General features: G+C 45.5%; 1 protein-coding gene across 6 annotated transcripts in view; it reads right to left on the bottom strand.

The window, feature by feature from the left end:
• The window catches only part of SYT7 (synaptotagmin 7), a 705,049-nt gene that overhangs the window by 40,557 nt on the left and 640,963 nt on the right, over positions 1 to 23,529 (bottom strand). For all 6 annotated transcript variants that reach the window (XM_075325168.1, XM_075325167.1, XM_075325171.1 and 3 more), the window contains one exon: positions 19,742 to 19,911. In XM_075325168.1, coding sequence (XP_075181283.1) covers positions 19,742 to 19,911 — 170 coding nt within the window. The remainder of the gene's footprint in view (positions 1 to 19,741; positions 19,912 to 23,529) is intronic.

The following is a 23,529-nucleotide window of genomic DNA, read 5'->3' as shown; positions in this document are numbered from 1 at the left end:
ACTGTGTATATATATATATATATATATATACTAGAAGGTGGCCCGATTCTATGCATCGGGTATTCTAGAATTTACGTATTGTGTAGTTCATGTATGATTTTTGTTTTATATATATATATATATATATATATATATATATATAGAGAGAGATGTTGTTGTGTGTAGTTACCAAGTGTTTGTGTAGGGCGCTGTACATGTTATGGGTGTTGTCTGGGTGTGATGGGGGGTGAGAGCGGTGTTGTTTGTGCCGGTGTAGAAGCAAGCGATATCCCAGCATGTTGTGATGTGTGAGGTGTGTGTGAGAGTGAGTGTGATCTGATGTGTGTGTGTACTCACCTGGGAATCGGAGCTCCGTGTCAGTTGGGCCAGAGCGAGCGTGCATTGCGTGAGGGGGGCGGGGCCTGCAGAGAGCCGGGGCGAGAGGCCAATCCGTGTGGGGGGGTGGGGCCATGGCGAGCCCAGCGGCCAATCAGCTTTGTGTCACCGTAAGGACACAATTTCGGAGCATGACAGACAGACAGACAGACAGACAGACAGACAGACAGAATAAGGCAATTATATATATAGATGGATTCAGGACCAGATAAAAGTCTTTCCAGGTCTTAAGGCAATATATTTGCAAAGCTCCCATCTCTCTGTAATGGTATGTATATATAATTAGTATTTACAACAGATTTTTATGCTGCAAAAAAAACAGGAAAAACACTGAAAAAATAGAGAAGTTATTACATAACCGACAGGCTAATGTGTATGGAGTCCCATTTCTCCCATTGTAGATAATGTCAGAGGAAAGAAGGATCCAGACTGAGGACTTTCTAGTGGCCAATCCTTTTCTTCTCCAGGAGATAACTTGTTGCCCGAGTAGTCTGTCAGCCGCTCCGTCATACAGAACACAGGAGTGCTCGGCCTATCTGAGGAATCCTGTGTATGGGGGAGTCAAAGCATGTAGACATTAGAGTGGCCCATTTGTGTTGCACACAGGGTCGTAGAAACCTGAAATGATGAATTTATCAGGCAAATTAAAGGAAACCTTTCAGATGATTCATGCTGCCCAAACCATGGCCAGCACAAATCACAGCATGATTGCAGACAATATCTTATACTCTGAAATGTCAGAGTGTGTGTGTATAAGGAGGTGGAAGGGCTGTCACATTTCCCCTGAAGATACCAATTGTATTAATGTGATGTGTTATCTCTGTGACGCTTTTTGTGTTTTATGTTGTTTTATCCTCCTAGACTGCAGGACATACTAGCCAAAAGTTATAGGGTTAACCTAGAGCAGGCCCATAGTTGGGGCAGTATTGTAGACCAGTGGAAAGGCTTCCTGGTGCAGTTCAGTTAAAGGGAATCTGTCAACAGGTTTTTGCAACCTCATCGAAGAAGAGCATGAAGTAGGCAAAGAAAACTCTTTGAATGAGAAGGTGTGTCCAAACCTTTGGTCTGTACTGTATATATATATATATATATATATATATATATATATGGTATATACAGTGTCCGCCCCAGCAGCGGATCGAACCGCTCGGATCCAGGGGTAGTGTCCGTTCGTGGCTCGAGGGTCTCCGGACCCGGGGGCTTAGGAGCCACACTCAAAATGCAAAGGGGGTATTTACAGGGGATTTGGTATATCGTTTGTGATGTCACCCGTGTGTGGTAATTGGGAGTACCGCCGCTGCGATTGGGAGTACCCGGGGTGATGGAGTGGGGCAGCTAGGTGAGATTGCCCTCCACAGGTAGGGGTAGGCCCCAGGACTCTGGATGGTGATGCGGGGACACAGTGCATGGGGTCAGTCGGTACTCACTCAGCAATGAAGCAGACGCTGACAACAGGGTAAACAAAGTCTCTAAACGCCGTTTCCTCTCAAAGGGAGCTCGTCTGGGTCCCGTCCCCTGCAGTGTTGCTGGTAGTCTGTAACCTGCCTTCTGGCACTAAATGTTAGAGTGTCCGTTGTGGTCCGGAAGCTTGGAGCTATCTGGGCCCCGCTCACCACTGTGGCTAAGTGGAGGAGCCTGATCTCAGGGCTCACACTTGGGATTTCAGTGGGCTGCTTGCTAGGAAAGCCCTCTCCCCCTCGTTGCGCTAGTGCCGTCATTCTGGAGCTACTGGGAACAGTCCATAAAGGCCCCGTTCTCCTCAGGTTAATTGCCAGGTTGCCTGAAGCTTCTCCCCGACCTAGAGTCCGTGTACCCCGTCGTGCCTTCGGTCCTGGACCGGTGATAGGACCAGGCTGCTGACCATCCTCCTTAATAGGTACCAGGCACGCAGCCTCAATCCCCTGCGACCAGGGGTCTAACTCCTCTAGGCCAGACCACCGTCTGCGACCTAGTTTTCCTTTCTTTTGGGAGCTCCAACTCCCCGCTCCTCTCTTTTCAGGAGCTACTACTGTTTTCTCCCTTTGACACCTCCCACCTCCTTGTCTGACCCCTAGGTGGGCGGCCCTATTCCTGCTTAAGCAGCCCACTGGTGTGCCTGACAGGTGTGGTGCAAAGTGTATCTAGGATTTGTGAATGCTGATGGAGGCAGTACTGTAGGATAGAGACCCAGAGCCATGGGGGGTTGAATACTGCACGGGGAGGATAGTTTGTGCAGTACCCTGTGACGACCTGAATAGTCCAGGGGCGTCACATTTACAGCTGGGCAGGAACTCGCGGAATGTAGATGTCAGCGAGGTGCCTGCCTCAGTGATGTGAAATACGGAGAGAAGGCTCTGGCATATTAGTGCTGAGAGTTTTTTTGTTTTTTTTAATAGGCCCAGATTTTTGGGTCCGGATATTAGGAGCTGTGAGAAGTGCAGGCTGGGACTAATCTCTCTAATACTTCCAGCCAATTTGTTCAGGTTGTCTATTTCCTATTTTAAGGTGTTTTCCTAGTTAATTGTAAAGTTCACTTTAATCAATAGATTTTGTAATAATATTAATTTCTACAATTGGATGTGTTAAAAAAATGTTCCTGTGCTGAGATAATCTTATATATGTGTCCCTGCTATGTGCTGTGTAATGGTTGTGTCTGACCGTACAGGGACATAGTCTGATCATACCACATCTGCTGGGCAGGGGAGGAAGCAAAAGAGTATAAAGACATGATGGTACAGGATCACAGCTGATTGTTTTTGTGAGGTGAAACATTTCCCTGTCAGTTTTTAAATAATGATTTACTTCGAAGAATAATTTGCAATCCCATGCTGTAATATCTCTATACTTTTGTAATTCCTCTCCTGCCCAGGAGCTGTGGTATGATCGGACCATGTCCCTGTATGGTCAGGCACAGCCATTACACAGCACATAGCAGGGACACATATATACAGTAAGGTTATCTCAGCACAGGGACATTTTTTTTAAACTTATCCAATTGTGGAACTTATTATTATTCCAAGATCCAGACATTCCCCAGCAAAACCTATGGAAAAAAAAATAGCTGTGCGCACACTGCGTTTTTTTCTCAAGAACATTCTTTCTGCAGAATTTCTTGAGAAAAAGAATGAGCATGTCACTTCTTTTCTGCAGATACCTGTGTTTTTTTGCCATAAAATGGTAAAAAACCGCAGGGACCAACCTGCAGAAAAAACTCATCAAAAACGCGGTAAAAACGCATGCATTTTTCGGTGCGTTATTGGTGCGTTTTTTGAACATAAGTGCGCTAATCTTTCAGACTCAAGAAATTTCTTGAGAAAAATCCTTTTTCTATTGCGTACAGGGCCTTAAGGTAACTGAAGTTGTCTCTGGTCTGTTTGGGAGGTGGGAAAACCTCCAGTATCTGCTAGCTTCTGTGAGACTAAATTAGGAACTTCAATGGCTGTATGAACTGTTTTTTTTATTGTCTAACCTTTGGTGAAAAGCTGTTTTCTTCGTCTAGAGTCCGCTGACAGGTTAGGAAGTGAATAAACCTTGTCTTGATGGACCAGAGACATTGCCTGTGTATACGCTACCAACTACAGAAGAGCTAAAATATTCACTAATATATATATATATATATATATATATATATACAGTATATCAGTATATAAATATATGCAGACTGATTATTAGTGGAGACAGAGAAATCCAACGTAGCACGCTGGCTCTCCGGGTACTATCGGCTGATGGCTTTTCAGTGGATGTAATTATATGTTGTGGTACAGCACGTCTGCCCTGAGGACAATGTGGAGCGAAGGAATGAAAATGTGTGTGAGCTACACAAAAGCAGAAGGAGGGAGAAACAGAAAATAATGGCCACGCCAATTAGAGAATAAGGGAACTATCTAATCTGTGTTATTGATACACTCCATGCCAACATTTGTATTCATAGACCTGGATTGTGTCGGACTGTATGAAGAGGTTGTCCGCAGGAGATAGTACAGTTATGTCTACGGGGTCACCAATAAGGGTGAGATATACATTATATAACAGCTATTTTATGATCATTTATTTTATGGCTTCTCTACCTACAGTTGGCACAGTATGGATCTCATTATCTGTCTGTCTTTGCGCCAGTTTACATTCAGTGTTTATTCGCTTTGTACAGATAGAGTAGACTTCTCTTCTGGCTGCATTCCTGTTTTTCGTAACATCTACTACTGGATCCTTTCCAATCTGAATTTCGAGTCTAGCCCTCTACTTATAGAGATTTATATAAAGTGGATAATCACCAGCTTCAAGCCAGGAAAAGTGGCAATTGTGTTATCTCCCTAATTCTTCTCGTAAACCTTATTGTACTTTTACAGGACATTATATTCTGTTTTGAAGTTTATTGGACCTTTTTGTTTCCTATATTCTGCCTGTTATTATTAGGTATAATATATTTATGCTAGTATAAAAGGATTCAGAACGGAGAACAAACTTTTGAATCCCTTTGGGAGAATTTACTAGTTTTCTGGGACATCCACCTAGGTCTTCCACCTTACTACAATGAGAACAGAATGAAGATCTTCAAGTTGGTGGGACACTGTTGGTTGGTACACCCCCTGTCCTTTTTAGAAGTCTGTTCTCCTGTGATACAGAAGATCCATTTCCATTTGTAGATATATCCGCCGGTCCAAAGCGTAAACATCTGTCTACACTAAAAATAGAAGCAATCAACTCAAGTCACATGAAGGATCACTATTTGTTAATTTAGTGCTAAAAGGTCCAAAGAACGTATGTCTTGGCCAACACATATTAGTGGTAGTAGCTGAGCTTCTAACATACTGTAGTTTAGGGTAACGGACCAAAAAAATAGGGATAATTTTTAACCAAGCTTTAAGATTGTGAACAAAATACTGAAAATTTAGAATAATGGCTCTTCATTTTCTCTTGGCTTGGGAGCCTTCTCTAATGGAGAACTGCTAAACAAGAACAGATCCCATTGTCTGGGGCCTGGTAAATCCAAGCATTGTTTTACTGATCTTCAATATACCACTGACAACCACTGATTGCTGAGGGTAGCCTGACCAACTAATGTATAGGAATGGGATTTCTTCATGAGACATGACTTTCTTTAACCCATTTTGTAACTTACTTATGGTGGCCACAGACACATCCATTACATATAGAGAAGATTTTGTATTAGAAGACAGTACCAAATAGATTTTCATTTTATACCTGTAATAAGATGCCAATGAAGTGTCTCCCACTCCCACACAACCTCTTCATCCCGCCATCTCTCTGTTGGCGTCCCTCAAGGTTCTGTCCTGGGACCCCTACTTTTTTCTATCTACACATTTGGCCTGGGACAACTCATAAAGTCCCATGGCTTCCACTACCACCTATATGCCGATGATACTCAGATCTACCTCTCTGGCCCAGATGTCACATCTCTGCTGTCCAGAATCCCAAAGTATCTATCTGCTATATCCTCCTTCTTCTCTTCTTGCTTCCTAAAGCTCAATGTGGCCAAAACTGAACTGATCATCTTTCCTCCATCTCACCTACACTCTCCACCTGATCTATCTATTACAATAAATAACACCAGGCTCTCGCCAGTACCCAATGTTCGCTGCCTCGGAGTGACCTTTGACTCTGTCTTGTCCTTCATACCACACATCCAATCCCTCACCACCTCCTGCCGTCTTCAACTCAAAAATATTTCCAGAATCCGTCCTTTCCTCAACTCGCAATCTACAAAAATGCTAGTGCATGCCCTCATAATCTCCCGCCTCGACTACTGCAACATCCTCCTCTGTGGTCTCCCTGCTTACACGCTCGCCCCTCTCCATTCCATCCTTAATTCTGCTGCCTGTCTGATCCACCTCTCTCCTCAATACCACCCCGCTTCTCCTCTCTGCAAGTCCCTCCACTGGCTCCCAATCTTCCACCGCAACCAATTCAAACTACTAACACTGACCTACAAAGCTGTGCATAATCTGTCTCCTCCGTATATCTCCGAACTAATCTCCCACTACACTCCAACACGTCACCTCCGGTCCTCCCAAGATCTCCTTCTCTCCTCCTCTCTCATTCGCTCCTCACGCAACCGACTCCAAGACTTCTCCCGAACATCCCCAGTCTTTTGGAACTCGCTGCCTCAACACGTCAGAATATCTGCTACCCTTGCAAGCTTCAACCGTAACCTGAAAACCCATCTGTTCAGAAATGCCTATAATCTACAATGACCTCACTGCTTCAATATCGTGCGGAGCCGCCACCCGACCACCGAGCGGGGCTGCCGCCTGGCCACCGAGTGGAGCTGCCGCCTGACCAATCTACACCCCACCTACTGTCTCCTCCCCAAAATCCTATAGATTGTAAGCCCGCAAGGGCAGGGCCCTCTTCCCTCTGTACTAGTCTGTCTACTGTAACTTGTGTATGTATTCTGTATGTAACCCCCTTCTCATGTACAGCACCATGGAATTAATGGTGCTCTATAAATAAATAATAATAATAATAATAATGAAAACCACAGGATACACAGCCCAAAAATATTGATGTAAAAAAAGGTAGAAAGAATTTTACAATTCTTTTTTTAATATAATATTTTAGGATTGTGTTACATATATTTTTGCCACATTATGCAGAGACAGTCGTTTAAGAAAGGCGTTGTTCTTGGATCAGTCAGTGGCAGAAGAATAAGAGGACGGCCAAGAACCCGCTGCATCGACATCATCAAGAGTGATAAACAAATGACCACTGGCGAACTGAGAGAAGCAACGTGGGATAGAACTGACTAGTGAGCGAGGAGCCATAGAATGACTGTGAGTTGTACTCGACTGTGCAGATAAGATAAACTTACATGTGGAGGAGACCCTATAATACATTCTATATTGGAGGCCGATAATTCCACCAAAAAGAAGGAAAGTGGTGTGCAAAGGAGGGATACACCTCTATCAGGTTATCTAGTGGGATAATTGGACCCCACAGGTGGTGCCCTTCAATATGTCTTTTTACTAGTTGTTTATAGGCCGATAATTCATTGCAATTAGAGATGAGCGGACCTGAAAAGTAAAGTTCAGTGTTCATACCGAAATTGTAATAATAGCAAAAACCTCAATGAAGTCCCCCTGGCAAGAGAGCAATAGATAGCAAGTGGGGTCAAAACAAGGATACAGAACTCCTAAAACATAACATTTATTGAATATGCAGATAAAAGGTGGACTGCCACCATAAAAGAATAAAAAATGTTTGTCAAGGGCTGCAGAATATGCAATAACAGCCTCCAAACAAATCATACAAGGCACACACTACAGGAGGTATGAATACAAGTCACACTCAAACCTGCATTAATAATCACAGCTAGGATGGTCGCTTCGTCAGAGTCAAACATCGATCGCAACCATTTAAACAGAAAAAAAAACCAAAAAAAAAAAAAACGGCCTTACCGTATTTTTCTAGGGCATAAGACGATATGGCTCAAGATCAGGTGACCTCATATAGGTCCTACACAAATACCTTTACTTGGCTCGAACCATACCAAAGTACCTCCCGACGCGTTTCAAGGAATAATCATCAGGGGAGTCTTCTTAGGGTACAAATCGTCATATCAGTAATGATAACTGGACTGATAGACAGTCAAAATTGCCCCATGGACGGACCCAAATAACGTCCAGCAAGGAAGAACGCCAAGCTGCAGGTGCCGCGCCATTATTTATTTCATACCGAAATTGGACTCTACTAAAAAAATCAGTGTTCGAGTTCAGACTTGAGGTGCTTTATGTATGCTGGTCACTCGCACGAGCATCACTGTGCTTGGGTACACTCGGTTGATTGATTCCACAGCGCTTTACATACATTGACAACACTGTCCCCATTGGGGCTCACAATGAAAGGTCCTTATCAGTATGTCTTTGGAGTGTGGGAGGAAACCGGAGAACCCGCATGAAACCCACGCAAACACGGGGAGCACATACAAACTCCTTGCAGATGTTGTCCTTGGTGGGATTTGAACCCAGGATCAGTGCTAACCACTGAGCCACCGTGCCACCCTGGCATAAGGGGTCCTGGGCTGACGCTCAGACTAGGGGGTCCTAGCTATCCCTAATCCCAGAATTACTGCACCTCTGATGGTGAGGATATCTGGACCGCTCCCTGGTCCTGCTCCCAACCAGCCCTGATCTAGTACCCCCTCTCCCCTCAATCTAGGGGAGAACTGGGATCTGAGTGGTGTACCCACAGAAAATAGACAAACAGGGAAAACCAAAACTCAGTCACACTGCACCCAAACACAGTGGTATAAGACAACTAATAGTAAAGGGGAAAAACAAAAGCAGGGAAGAAAATACAAGACGAGGGGTAACTCCACAACAAAAGCAAGCATACAGAAACACTTGCACCAGCAAATGACTCCCTCTCTCACAGCAGGACTTAGGGGCCCTTTGCACACTACGACATCACAGGTGCGATGTCGGTGGGGTCAAATCGAAAGTGACGCACTTCCAACATTGCTCTCGACATCGTAGTGTGTAAAGCATTTTTTATACGATTAACAAGCACAAAAGCGTCGTAATCGAATCATCGATGTAGCGTCGGTCATTTCCATGAATTGGGAAAGACCGATGTTACGATGTTGTTCCTCGTTCCTGCGGCAGCACACATCACTGTATGGGAAGCCGCAGGAGTGAGGAACATCTTCAACCTGCGTACCGGCCATGCGGAAGAAAGGAGGTGGGCGGGATGTTTACGTCCCGCTCATCTCTCGCCCCTCCGTTTCTATTGGTCGCCTGTCGTGTGACGTCGCTATGACGTCGCACAACCCGCCCCCTTAGGAAGGAGGCGGGTCGCCGGCCAGAGCAACGTCACAGGGCAGGTGAGTGCATGTGAAGCTGATGTCGCGATAATGTTCGCTACGGCAGCTATCACCATGATATCGCAGCTGCGACGGGGGCGGGGACTATCATGCTCGGCATCGCAGCATCGGCTTGCGATGTCGTAGTGTGCAAAGGGCCCCTTAGTATAATGAGATTCTATCAACCACAAGGAAGGAGGAGGCGAGTGGCCACAGAATGTTACAGCTGAGCTCCAATTAAGCACCTTGCAGCAAGGCAAAACTGATGTTTAATATTTGCCTTCAGAGTAGGGAGCAAGCTCAAATCGTAGAACCGCCACAAATCACTCCACGGTGACAGATATGAGTGACAGTACCTATATGCCATAACCAAAAATATAGAACCAAACCAATTACCTTCATGTTTTCTCTTTGCATTATCTGTTTTGGCTCTTGGTACAGTCAGTGTTCTAAAAAAAATGAGCTGCCAAATATATTGAATTTTTGTTTTATTAAGTTTCCAAACTGGGTTATACAAGACTGTGTGATGAAGCCGTCAATCTCCTACATTGAAAAGTTTTCAGAAAGAGAATATTTCAGTTCAGGCAACCGCTGCTGTGCGTCTGTTCCAAGGTGCGTTTGAAGTATGAAAGGACTAGGTCAACAGCGATCCAACTCAGGGGTGTAAATGTTAATAACTACACAGAGTCGTTAGGTTGGTGCTTGTAAAAAGGCTGCAGGAACAACACTGTGCACTAAATTTCTGTATGTAGTAATCACATACGTTGTTTCCATAATAAGTGCAATAAAGACGCTTTTATTCTAGAAGCAAAAATAGTTTTCCTCTGAGTGGATGTGATATCAATGTGTATATAATTGGTGGTGACAGCTGGAACTTCCATTGAATGAGCGACACTCCATACAATGTGGCTGAGCTGCAATACAGTGCTGCTCACCATTATTGGCACTCCTTCATTTTTTCATAGACTGTATAATATCTTCAGAAATAAATGGAAATGTATCAGAATTTTATCCTCAGGATTTTATAATTAGTCTTCCAAAGTAATACAACAATAAAACATTGTCAACTTACATGTTGCAATTTCAAAGAAACAGAGTAAACAGCACGAGCAGCAATAAAGGCCCCCCTAATTTATACTTGGTTGCCTCTAATTAATACTTGGTTGCACACCTTTTGGCATTGATAACAGACTCCAAATGTTTCTTGTAGCCACCTATAAGCTTCTCAGTTGTATTTTCTCCCACTCTTCCTTTGCAGTTTGTTCAAGCTCTTGAGTGTTTCTTTTTCCCAATGGCAGATTTCCGCTCACCCCAAAGATTTTCAATGGTATTGAGGTCAGGACTTATTGGTGGCCATTTTAAAACGGTCCATTTATTTATTTTTCAACCATTCCTGTGTACTTTTGGATGTTTGCTTTGGGTCATTGTCTTACTGGAGGACCCATAATTTTTGACTCAAACCAAGTTTTCTTACGCTGGATAGGACATTTTGCTCTAAAATGTATTGATAATTCTTTGATTTTATGATTTCTGTGATATGGTGAAGGCCTCCAGTACCAGATCCAGCAAAGCAACCCCATAGCATTATGGATCCTCCACCATGCTTAACTGTTGGTAGGGTGCTTTTTTTTCTTATAAGCTTCATTACGCCGCCTGTAAGCAAACTGTTCCTTTGCATTGCCAGAAAGGTCTATTCTTGTTTATCTGTTCAGAGAACATTTCCCAGAATGATTGTGGTTTGTCAACGTACTCTTTGGAAAAGATCAGTTCCTTTTTATGTCTTTTCTTCAGCAATGGATTCTCTGGCTTTTGCCCATACAGCTCTGCTTGGTTTAATGTGCACCATATGGTACTTGTTGAAACAATGACCCCAAACTGTTCCAGGTTGGCCTTCAGGTCTTTGGATGTTTGACGTGGTGTTTTTTCCACCATTCACTCCAACCTTCGAAGACATCTCTTGTCAATTTTCTTCATACCCCCACATCCAGGGAGGTTCTTGAAGACTCAAACTTCTTAATAACATTGGGCACTGTTGAAACTGAGATACCAAGATCTTTGGAGATGGCTTTATACACTTTGTAAGTCTGTTTGCTAATAACTGCAATTCTCATGTCCTCAAATAGCTCCTATGTCTTCACCATTGTGACAAAGGAACAGGGCCTACCATGTGGCTTTTTAAAACACTGAAGGTATCATTCATTGGCTAATTCATGTCACACCGACAATTTATCACAGGTGATTCTCTTGTGATTTACCACAAGTCACAATGTGTTTCCATACTAATTTAATGTAAAGGAGCCAATACCAGAGTGACAGCAGCTTTAGGTTTTTCTATTTTTCCTTTACATTGTTTCTTGTTTGAAATTGTTGTTTAGCATTTCCTCCTTTGTATTTAACACGATTCTCTATACAAAAAAGCTGTTTCACTTGATTAATTTTTTTCAGGAGATATTCCACATTATGTACTTTACACTTAAGGGGTGCCAATAATGATGACCAGCACAGTACCTGGCAAAGAGCACCAATGACAATGACAAAAAAAAGAGTTTGCATGATCTATGGGGTCTTTATGGGGACATGTATACCAGGATGGGGCCATTATGGGGATATACATCCAGGATGGGGCCATTAGAGGGACATATATACAAGGATAGGGCCATTCTGGGTACATGTATACCAGGATGAGGCCATTATGGGGAAATATATACTATGATGGGGCCATTATGGGGACATGTATACCAAGATGGGGCCTTTATGGGGACATGTATACCAAGATGGGGCCATTATGGGGACATATATACCAGGATGTGGCCATTATGGCAACATGTATACCAGGATGAGGCCATTATGGCGCCATTATTGGGACATGTATACCAAGATGGGGCCATTATAGGAACATATATACCATGATATGGCCATTATGGGGACATCTATACCAGGATGGGGACATATATACCAGGATGGGGCCGTTATGGGGACATATATACTAGGATGGGGCCATGATGGAGACATTTATACCAGGATGGGGCCAGAATGTGGACATATACCAGGATTGGCCATGATGGGGACTTATATACCAGGATATAGACATGATGGAGTCATACAGCAGGATGTGGATATGATGGGCACATAAACCAGGATGGGGCCATGATAGAGACATATATACAAGGATAAGGCCATATATACCAGGATGGACCATGAAGGGGACATATATACCAGAATGGGACCATATACACCAGGATGGGGCTATATATTCTAGAATATAGCCAAGATGAGGTCACACACCAGAATGGGTGGCATATTTACCAGGATGGGGGTCAGTACTACACAATGAAGGGAAGAGGGGCAACTTGTATGTCTTTAAATGATTTAGAATGCTACAACTGCCCATACATCTGACCAACAAAGTTTGCACCGGGACCCATCCGACTCTAGTTACGCCATTGCTCCTATCATAACAAGTTTACTACAGATTCTTAGTTAAAGGGAATCTGTCAGCAGCTTTTTGCTATGTAATCTGAGGACAGCATGACATTGGGGTTGAGGTACAAATTTTATTGATGTGTCAGTCACTTATTATGCTGTGTGCTGTTGTTTCAATACACTGAAGGTTTTATCACCAGTAAATTCTCACAGCCTGGACTACAGCTCACGTGAGCCCTGGTCCGACCACCCCCACCTCCTCTGATTAGCAGCTCATGGTCATTATGCAATATACACAGAGAGTCCAAGACCTCTGATGTATTGATCAGTTTTCCACAATACAGGTGATAAGTGTATGATTGCTGGGGGTCTGAACTCTGGTGCCCTCACACAGGGGAATTTGGTCTCCACCAGGAAAACAGGCATCAACAGTTGTACTATTCTAGACTAACGGGAAAGGAAATATTTACCCTTCTGCTATCCTAGGCCACTAGGGAAATATGCATTAATCCCTTCTTTATCCTAGACCACCAGGGAAGTTTAAAACTAGTTGGAGTTTTCTCACTTTTGTGTAGGCATTCCACAATATGTTACCTAAAGGGTTGTCTAATACTTTTACATTGATGGCCTGTCCTTAGAATAGGTCATCAATGTTTGATTGGCCGGGTCTGACACCCTGCACCCCACCGATCAGCTGTTCTTAGAAACGCCGGCGGTGGCAGTTGGAAATGCTCAGCTTCGGAGCTGACCATCTTCTGATAGCGGTGGTGGCCAGGTACTGCACATCCGCCTCCTACTGATTTGAATGGCAGTACCCGGCTGTGGCCTCTATCTGTTGATGGGGCAGCTTCGGATCTGAGCATTACCAGCTGCCTGCTGCCACCACCGGCACTGACAACAGCCGGGTGTCATACCCCAGCTGATCAGACATTGATGACCTATCCTAAGGATAGGCCATCAGTGTAAAAGCAGTGGACAACCTCTTTAATGACTACATTCATGCAAAAATGTTCTAGAAAGATGATTGCCAATTAGGATACAAAGTGCTATAAAGGTCCACTGCCCAATGTATTGTCATAGTTCACAGTTAATGACAAAGGTGGTCACTTCTACCATTCCATCAACTTCTTCCTTCTCATGATATGTCACATTCTTTGGGTCTATCCCTCTAAAGATCCACCAATGATCTAGTTCTATTGCTAAGCGATAATAATTCTACCGGATTCTAGACCTGCTGAGTTAAAGATTTTTTGATGGCCGGTATTGATCTGGTGACCATGGATAGCAGTAGTGGAACGACCTCAGGGAGAATGGGGAAGGGGAATTCATATACAGTATTTGGACTGATATTGACAAATCTAAGACAAAGCTCTTATATTGGAGCCTGTTATTAACTCCTCAGCGCTATGTGCTTGGTTGTATATTTAGAGATTTAGGGCAATGTGTATATATATATATATATATATATATATATACAGTACAGAGCTTCAAGAGGTAGTCACCGAAAATGGTCTCCCAACAGTCTCGAAGGAGTTCTCAGAGATGCTTACCACTTGTTGGCCCTTTTGCCTTCCCTCTGTGGTCCAGCTCACCCCAAACCATCTCGATTGGGTTCAGGTCTGGTGACTGTGGAGGCCAGGTCATCTGGAGTAGCACCCCATCACTCTCCTTCTTAGTCAAATAGCCCTTACACAGCCTGGAGGTGTGTTTGGGGTCATTGTCCTGTTGAAAAATAAATGGTCCAACTAAACGCAAACCGGATGGAATAGCACGCCGCTGCAAGATGCTGTGGTAGGCATGCTGGTTCTGTATGCCTTCTTTTTTTAATAAATCCCCAACAGTATCACCAGCAAAGCACCCCCACACCGTCACACCTCCTCCTCCATGCTTCACGGTAGGAACCAGGCATGTAGAGTCCCTCCATTCACCTTTTCTACAAAGACACAGTGGTTGGATCCAAAGATCTCAAATTTGGACTTATCAGACCAAAGCACAGATTTTCCACTGGTCTAATGTCCATTCCTTGGGTTCTTTAGCCCAAACAAGTCTCTTCTGCTTGTTGACTGTCCTTAGCAGTGGTTTCCTAGCAGCTATTTTACCATGAAGGCCTGCCGCAAAAAGTCTCCTCTTAAGGCTGGAGTCACACTTGTGAGAGACTCGCGCGAGTCCCGCATCACATCACCCGGCACGGCCTGATGCTCTCCGGACAGGAGCTTCTCAGCTGCATAGAAATACATGCTGCCATCCCACTCCTGTCTGGAGAGTGTGCGGCCATGTCGGGTGATGCGATGCGAGACTAGCGCGAGTCTCTCACAAGGAGTCCGATCTGTGGTCAACTAATGATTGAATTTTGCAGATGGCGTAATATTATATTTCCCGTCAGTATAGCCGTAAGAGGCTTGTTTTCTGTGGGACGAGTTGTACTTTTGAATGACACCATTCTGCCCCATATTGCACTGGAAAATGGGAAAAATATTCCAAGTGCAGTGAAATTCCAAAAAAAGTACAATTGCATGACTGTTTTTTTTTTTTCTTTATATTTACCGTGTTTACTGCATAGTAAACTGACCTGACAGTATGATTCCCGAGGTCAGTACGAGTTCATAGATACCAAACAAGTATGGTTTTACTTTTATCTCTAAGTAGTGAAACATAATTCAGAAGTTTGTAAAAAAAATAAAAATAAAATTGCGCTTTGTCACGATTTTTGAGATATGTAACGTTCTGATTTTTCAGGATATGGAGCTCAGTGACAGCTTATTTTTTGCGTCTTGGGTTAATGTTTTTGATTATATAATTTTTGAGTAGATGCAATGTTTTTATCACTTGTTATTGCATTTTTTATGCAATGTGGTGATTTCATTTTTTTCCTCACTATGCCCTTTACTGATCAGATTAACTGATTATGTTTTGATAGGTCAGACATTTCAGAACTCGGCGATACAAAATATGTGTATTTTTTATTATTATTGTTTTATTTTTAATGGGGCAAAAGGGGGGTTATTTGAACTTTTAGTTTTTTTTTTATTTTTTCAAACTTTTTTTTACATTTTTTACTGATTTTACTAGTACCCTTAGGGGAACTTATGCCTGCACTGTCCGATCGCTTCTCCTGATTAGAGCAGTGCTTTATTTTTCCATCAATATAGCCATATTGTGGGATGAGTTGTACTTTTGAATGACACCATTCATTCTGCCGCATATGGTACTGGAAAACAGGGAAAAAAATTCCAAGTGGTGTTACCTGATTGTAATTCTGTCTGTGATGATAATGAGTTTGCTGAAAAATCATCTGTATGAGTCCAGTACAAGGTCTACTGTCCAGAGTGATTTCTATTTTTTGTCCATCCAAACAAAATAATACCACAGGACTCTGTAAGCTTATAGGGTGCTATTGTTACTGTACTGTTTGTATATGGTGCAGTCACTGCAGCTTGCACCTGTTCACACTTGCTTTATTCTGCACTGAGGTGCAGTTTTTTACTATACATAAAGAAAAAAAATTCCAAAGATTTTCAAAACAATATATGTTTAACATAAATTAAACAATAGGTCATTTCCTACATATTCCCTGTACAATTACGAAGCCTGAAGGGGCTGAGAAGAAACTTGCATCAATGAGACCCTTGCAGTAGTTATTGTCAGCTCCAGTCTGTGAAATGGATTTTGTCTTTCTTTTATCTATTCCCGGCTGACCCCTAGTCAGATAATACTATGTTATTCTCTTTCTCTGATGTAAAATCCTCACCTAACATTGCTGTGACTGTGAATAATCCAATATTCTTCTGTTATGTTAATCTCCCTGATCTGGATCAACTACACAAGACTCTGCAATGTGTCTGAACCCTTGAGTTTTCATCTGTATATATGGCCCGAGCCCTGCACAGATGTATTACAGACCAGACAACCTCTGAGTTGTGCAGAGATCAATTAATTATTAGTCTACGGCGTCATATTGGAACTTTGTATATTTCTGATTTCATATGGAAGCAGAGAAGGTGTTTTTTTTTAATTAAATTCCATATGAATCGGAAAAAATAAAGTGGCATCCTCTCTTTCAGATGCCGAGGTTAAGGCTGCAAAATGCTGCCATATGATATAGAGCATTGTATGGTGGTGCATAGGGGCCTACAGATCTGCAGAGACTGAATGTCCCGCAGTACAGGCTCCATTCACTTATCTACTGTGACGTTCTACCACTAGGTGTCACTAAATGCAATTAGTGGCAGGGAAGTCAATAGACAAGTTGGAGGTCAGGAGCCAGGAAGTCACATATGGAACACAGGGAGAATGCAGATCGGAGGTCAGGGTAAGAGCCGGAGGTCAGAAGCCAGGGGGGTAATGTCAGAGTCAGGGGCACTGGCGGGAAAGGGTAACAGAGGTCTGGTGTAGAGAGACAAGATCAGAGCAGAGCACATACGGGAGCCAGAGCACTCATTGCAGAACAGGAACTATGACTGGCAACGTTCTGGGCAAGATTGCTCCCTAATGAAGCAGAGCAATCACCCGGAATGAGGCGCCTGGGAACAGGCCCCTCCTAACAACAGCGCAGGACCTGAGGCCGGAAAACAACCGGTCCACCAGAGAACAATACAAAAGAGAGCATTGGCTCTGCTGGAGAGCAGAGCACTGCGGATCAGAACCATGAAATCTACTATGTACATAAGTTTTAAAATAATGTACAATCCAAATATTAAATATTAGGCATTATAAGAATATGAATTTGAGTTTACAGAATCAGGTAGAAGTGGAGTATGAACCATCAGTGCAGAGCCGGCTGTCAGTCAATGCCGGGGTGTGCTCAAAACAGCCGCTCTCAGTGCTGTGGGCGGTGACGGTAATTGCTCTGGGTACGACTGTATGACTGAACAACGGAAGCTTCTAGAAGGGATAAAGATGATTTTCTCCCGCTATTAACATTTAAAGTAGTGGACAAGCCCTTCACATTCCCCTTATTCGCCCCCGTAAAAATAAATAAGCCTATTCTCACCTCTGGTGTGGCCGCAATTCTAGCAATGTCTGAAGCTGCGTTTCTGGGGCCCATGTGACATTGTTATGACATGCGAGCCTCGCGACCAATCAGTGCTAGCTTCCTTCTCGCCTTAAGACATTTGAGCAGGAAGTCAGCGCAGCGCTCACATCCTACTCAAATGTCCAAGGGCGGGGAGACAGACGGCGGGCTCTGATTAATAGCGGGGCTTGTGTGTCATAACAATATACATGGGCCCTGGGAACGCGGCTTCAGACATCCCTGGAACCGCGGCCGCAAAGGAGGTGAGTATGGGCTTATTTATTTTTACAGGGGTCAAACAAGGGGAATGAGTAGGAGTTATCCAAGTAGTAAACATCCTCTTTAAATGCTAATACCTTGAGAAAATGACTTTCCCTTCTTGGCGCTTCCGGCGAACAGTCGTACAAGCGTTCTGAGAGCAATTACAGTCACAGCACTGATGTCACAGCGGCTTTAAGCACAGCCCAGCACTGACTGACAGTCGCCCCTGCACTGCTGCGCAGATTAAGCATTAGCAGATTAACCTCATATTTGCAGATTCCATTTAAATAAAAAGCTATATAAGGTTGATATTACCATCATTACACTGAGGCTGCACTCACATGAGCGTATATCACGACCTAGTGCTATCAGATAGTACTCATTCAAATGTTATTATATGGAGCAGTGCCAATCAGCGTATTCTTTCTCATGCCAACTCGGTATGAAGAAAAACTTGCAGTATGCTGTGATTAGCAGCATATATCGGATGGCCGCACCTATGCAAGTCTATGGGAAACAAAAGGAAAAAACTTAGCTCACCAGTTTGCAATGAAGTCCATTGCAGCAGATTTTGGTACTGCCAACAGTAAACACGAAGACTCCGATTTGCTGGATACCTTCCTCTATTCAAGTCTATGGGTGCGTGCAAAACATCAGACTGCACTCAGATGTCATTAGAGTGAAGTCTGAGTTATGCCAACATACACAGTGGAGAAGATGGAGAAGTTAAGTTCCCCGATCACAGTAAATGAAACTCTGATCAGAACTGAGCCGAGTGTCATTACCATAACTGATCCAATTCTCTGGGAAGAAAGAATCATTACTTGTGCGAGCGCAGCCTCACCAGAAGAATCAGAAGAGTCATGTTGCCAAGTCATTTTTACTACACAATGAGAGGGTCTTTTTTTACCATTTCATTGCATTTGTATGGATATTTATCTATCTTTCTCCATTATCTATGCATACATCTATCCATCTATCAAGCGATCTATCTACCTTTCCCCCTATCTATCCATCCATCCATGGGTTCCTCTGATGTAGATATTTTTATATACAAAGTTTATTTATAGCTATGTTTTCTCTCTCCGCTCTCATTTTATCAGTCACAGACAGGTGATAATATTAACATGCCATGTGTGTAATTATGCACGTATCTGTCAAACGTGACTTACTGAATGAATCAGCCGCTTACACAGTTGCCACTGAATGATACTTATGCTTTGCATTCGGAATATTAACAAGTGCAAATCCTGCCATCTGCAACAAGCATCCAACCTCTCACCGGCAGCGTCTTTTTTATCCAGAATTGATTGTAGCTTTTCTATCTTCCTAATATAACTGCATACATTAGAAGCTGGTATAGTTTTGCATACAGATAACCATTTGTACTTGTGAAGGCTGATACATTTTGTACTTATGTCGTGTCGTATGAAAACGGCACTACTTGTGGTCAGGGCTAGATAACCATTGTTTTCAGCGTGCCATAAAACCCTACTGGTGGGCAATGACCCTATATCATTAGATGATGGTGTCCTGAGTCAATGCCATCTTGATATAGTTCGTAGAATTATTTTTTACCACCAGGTTGTCTCCAATTGCGGATCCCATTGAGATCAGCTGATCAATGAGGGTCCCAAGGGGTCTTAGGACTACGTGAAACTATTAGTTGCTCTTATTTGTAGGAACCACAATATCATTGAAGACCGTGGATTTGAACTGGTTCTCATAGATGCAACTAATTCTTCAAAGCTGGACGTCATGGTGGACACATGGACACGTTGGACACTCCACTTTTGGAGGGGGTATCTCAATGGATGGACTGCTGCTATAAAAATCCCTCCTATAAACAATACAACAATAATGGGGTTCCTTACGCTGCCATCACTGCACGGTTTTAACTCTTTCCAGAAAGTCTGCATCTGCGTCAAGTCTATCTTGTTAAGTGGAATTGATACTTCTCCTATAGGATCATTCCTGCTGAATCGATCATAGTCCAAAACCTGGAGATACAGGACTCTCTGCACAACTTTCTCATATGGGAATCCTGCAAAACATGAAAAGTCCAGTATTACTTATTGCATTTGAAGCTCTGAGTTCTAAATAAATGGCTACCCTAGATATACAGGTACAACATATGAAATTCCGTAATACTTTATGTTATAGGAATCCTCTACAGAAAGCATAGAATGTACATACAATGTAAGGGTCTTATCATGGATCCATTCCTCTTCTACAGGACAATAATGCCATATATACAGAGCCTAAAGGAGTATTATATGCCGACACATTGGGTCCTATAAGACTCAATAGATTGAGAATGGGACCACCGTACAGCCTTTGCATCACGCTCACGAGGCCATGTGACTCATACACACCTGTGTATAGAGAAACTACTATGGTGCCATTCTTCAGCTGATGCCATACTATGGAGCTCTTCTCCCTCTTTTAGGTAAAAATACCTTGTTTTTCCAAAAATAAGCCCTAGCAGGAATTTTCAACATTTTCAGTGTAAGGCTTAAGTATAAGCCCTACCTCGAAAATAAGCCCTAGTTGCGGTTTAATAATGAAGTTTTCATGCAGCTACAAAAGTTAAAGAAAGCCATGGAACCCATAGGGTGGAGGGGCGACATGACTAGAGGGAAGGGAAGGAGTGATGGGGTTAATGGAAACAGGAATGGTTTGTTTATAAGGCAGAGTAAAGGGATTGGTGGGTAGGAGGAGTTCCCTGGAGGAAGAGGTGGGACAGTTGAGGGGTGTAAGTAAAGGACTTTGACTTACCCCCTCTCTCTTGACTTCCGGATATGGAACGATCTGACTGGAGAGGTTCCTATAAGGTGTCAGGACGTCACCTTCTATTTCTCCATGGAGGAGTGGGAGTATTTAGAAGGACACAAAGATCTGTACAAGGACGTCATGATGGAGGTTCCCCAGCCCCTCACATCACCAGACTTCCGGATATGGAACAATCCGGACGTGCGACAGGATGGCTGCTACCCGGGAGCAGCGGATTCATCATGGCAGTGCACGGGCCCCTGGCAGCGCGGTCCCACGTCTTGGCTGCTGGGGGTTAACCCGTTGGCACTTTCCCCTCGCTCCCCTGTCAGCTGCGGGCGGCGTCCCCCCTCCCTCATATCTCAGGTACTTGCCGTGTGCGGGGGGAGCGAGGAGGAGATGCGAGAGCCCCTTCGGGGACCCTCCGCGGTAGGACGTGGGCAGGGCAGTACTCAGCTGCGGCTCCGGCCGCGGGAGGAATCTCCGTCCGGGCCGCGGCAGCCGGGAGGGGGGCGTGGCTTGGCTGCGGCCTACTTCCGGTCCGAGCCGCAGCCTGGATTGCTGGATGCGGCGGCTCCCGGACGGGGAGAGCGCCCGGCGGTGACAGAGGCCAGCTTTACCCCTCGCGGAAGGCGGGGGGGGGCCGCGGAGCTGCAGCCAGTGGTGGGTCCGGCACCAGGGCAGGCGGGCCTGGGGCGACGGGTGCCCAGGAAGCGTCGGTGAGTGGGGGTGACGGCAGGGGCCCTGCAGTTCCTGCTTGGTCACCCAGATCAGGTTGCAGCTCCCGGCCGCGGCGGTCTCCCCCAGGAGGGGGAGGGCCCAGCGGACAGAGGCTTTCATGGGGCCCAGGAGGGCTGGATGCGGCGGCTCCTGGCCAGGAGAGCGCCCGGCGAGGACGGAGGCCTGCGTTACCCCCCCCCCCCCCGCGGGTGGAGGGGGGGGGGGCCGTGGGGCTGCAGCCAGCAAGGGGTCCGGCACCAGGGCAGGCGAGCATGGTGCGACGGATGCCCGGGAGGCGTCGGTACGTGGGGGTGACGGCGGGGGCCCTGCGGTCCCCGCCTGGTCACCCAGAGCAGGCGTGCAGCTCCCGGCAGCGGCGGTCTCCCCCAAGGGGGGGAGGGCCCGGCGGACGGATGCCTTCTGGGCCCAGGAGGGCAGGAGGCTGGCGGCTCTGGATGGGAGTCTTCTGGCAGCGGGTCGGGCCACAGGTACCCCCTGTCCTTGCAGGTAGCAAGGGGGGGTCAGGCCAGAAGATAAGGCCCGCGGTGGCAGCCCGTAGGACGGGACGGTTTCCGGGGTTGTCGCCGCGGGACAGAAGATGGAGCTTGGAGGATGGTGCCCACGCGGCGTACCAGGAGGACGGCCGTGGTGGTGGCAGCGCTTCGGCGGCGTCTGCATTACATGAGCCAGAGGCGGTCGGCTCCAGCGAGGAGGAGGAGGAAGCAGCGACGGATGAATCAGACGTCCGGATGGCGTGATTTTTATTCCAGGATATGCCGGGTCGCGGTCGGGTGAGACGGCCGTGGATTTGGCAGGGCTGGGGGGGAGCGGCTGCGGACACGGCAGCGCCGAGTGGGTTGGTGTTTTGACCAGGTATGGGGTTTACTGAAGTGGTGTATACGGTTGTGGAGAGTGCGCATGCACCGCCGGCGGCATGGACGGGATCGGTGGTTAGTAGGCGCAGGTGCGGCAGGCAGAGTGAGGGCGCATGAGGCGGCAGGGGAGCATTTTCGGGCAGAGGCGGCAAGGGCTGTGACAGAGTGAGTGGTGAGGAACGAAGAGGGGGATGAGGTGGTGCGTCTGGCTGACAGTGGCCAAGTGTGAGAGGTATGGGTGCTTCAAAGGCCCGCTGGGGGGGCTCACTTGCTGGAGGATGTGAGGGATAAGATTTGAATGGGGAAAGTGTAGCAATAGTTTCGCTGCTCCCCCGGGAACAGTTTCACCTGGATTAGGTTAAGCCAAGTGATTCCAGGAAGGATAAGTAGAGGGAGGGGAGCGCCGGTGGAGGCTCACCCTCGTACATTTGCAACGTGGCTGCGGGCATTTGCGTTTTTTGGCAAGGGTATCGGGGGAAGGAATTGGGTAATTGGTTCGGCATGGTTCGGTTATATGGATCCATTTGGGGTGGCTTGTTAGGTCATATGGCGGTTTAGTCTGGCTTCAGTACGCCGAGTAATTTCAGCAAGGGAAGGTGTTGCGTGCCAGTATGCGGTAGGATCATACGGGCACATCCTTATGGCTGCAGTGGATGGCGGCTCCTAGTCAGCCCCCCCCCCTTTTTGGGGGGTAGTTGGCTGTTCGGGGCTTGGAACCCCGGCGACACGGACGATGAGGGTTTTTTGGGGGGAATAGAAGGATGGGTGGTGCAGATTTGGCGCGGACGGTTGTCTTAAGCATAAGTGTTGGGTTGTGGTAAGGAACATAGTAATTCTGCGTCATTCTATTTATATTGGTGGATCTTTGCCTCCTTATTGGAAGTTTGCGCTGGGCTAGGGGACACCTGGTGGTTGTCAGTGGAAAGAGGGGTCAGGAAGTGGTGTTGGGCAGGATGGGTGGGCCATTCGGGGCCCTCCTTGTCACGATTGGGTTTCTCTGTTGGGGGGTAGTGCCGGAAATGAGCCGTATATAGATGTATATATTTCGGCTTGTTCAAAACGTATCTTATCTGGAGGAGTCATCGGTGTATGCCTGCTTGGCTCCAGAATTGTCGGCGGTTTATTATGTGTCGTTTGACAGAGGGTGGGATTTGGTAAAGGCGGTGAGCCGGGGAGCATTGATGGCAAAGGCGAATTTGGAGGCGGCATTTAGGTTGTTACTGGTCCACCCTGCTAGCTAGCAGTTCTGGTGCTGCGGTGGGGAGGGGAGTTATTATTATGTTGATCGGTGGGTG

The sequence above is a fragment of the Anomaloglossus baeobatrachus genome, chromosome 10 (genome assembly GCF_048569485.1).
Source record: "Anomaloglossus baeobatrachus isolate aAnoBae1 chromosome 10, aAnoBae1.hap1, whole genome shotgun sequence".
In the NCBI taxonomy this organism is placed as follows: Eukaryota; Metazoa; Chordata; class Amphibia; order Anura; family Aromobatidae; genus Anomaloglossus; species Anomaloglossus baeobatrachus.
Note: the sequence above shows the minus strand (reverse complement) of the source record. Positions and strands in the feature narration are given on the sequence as shown.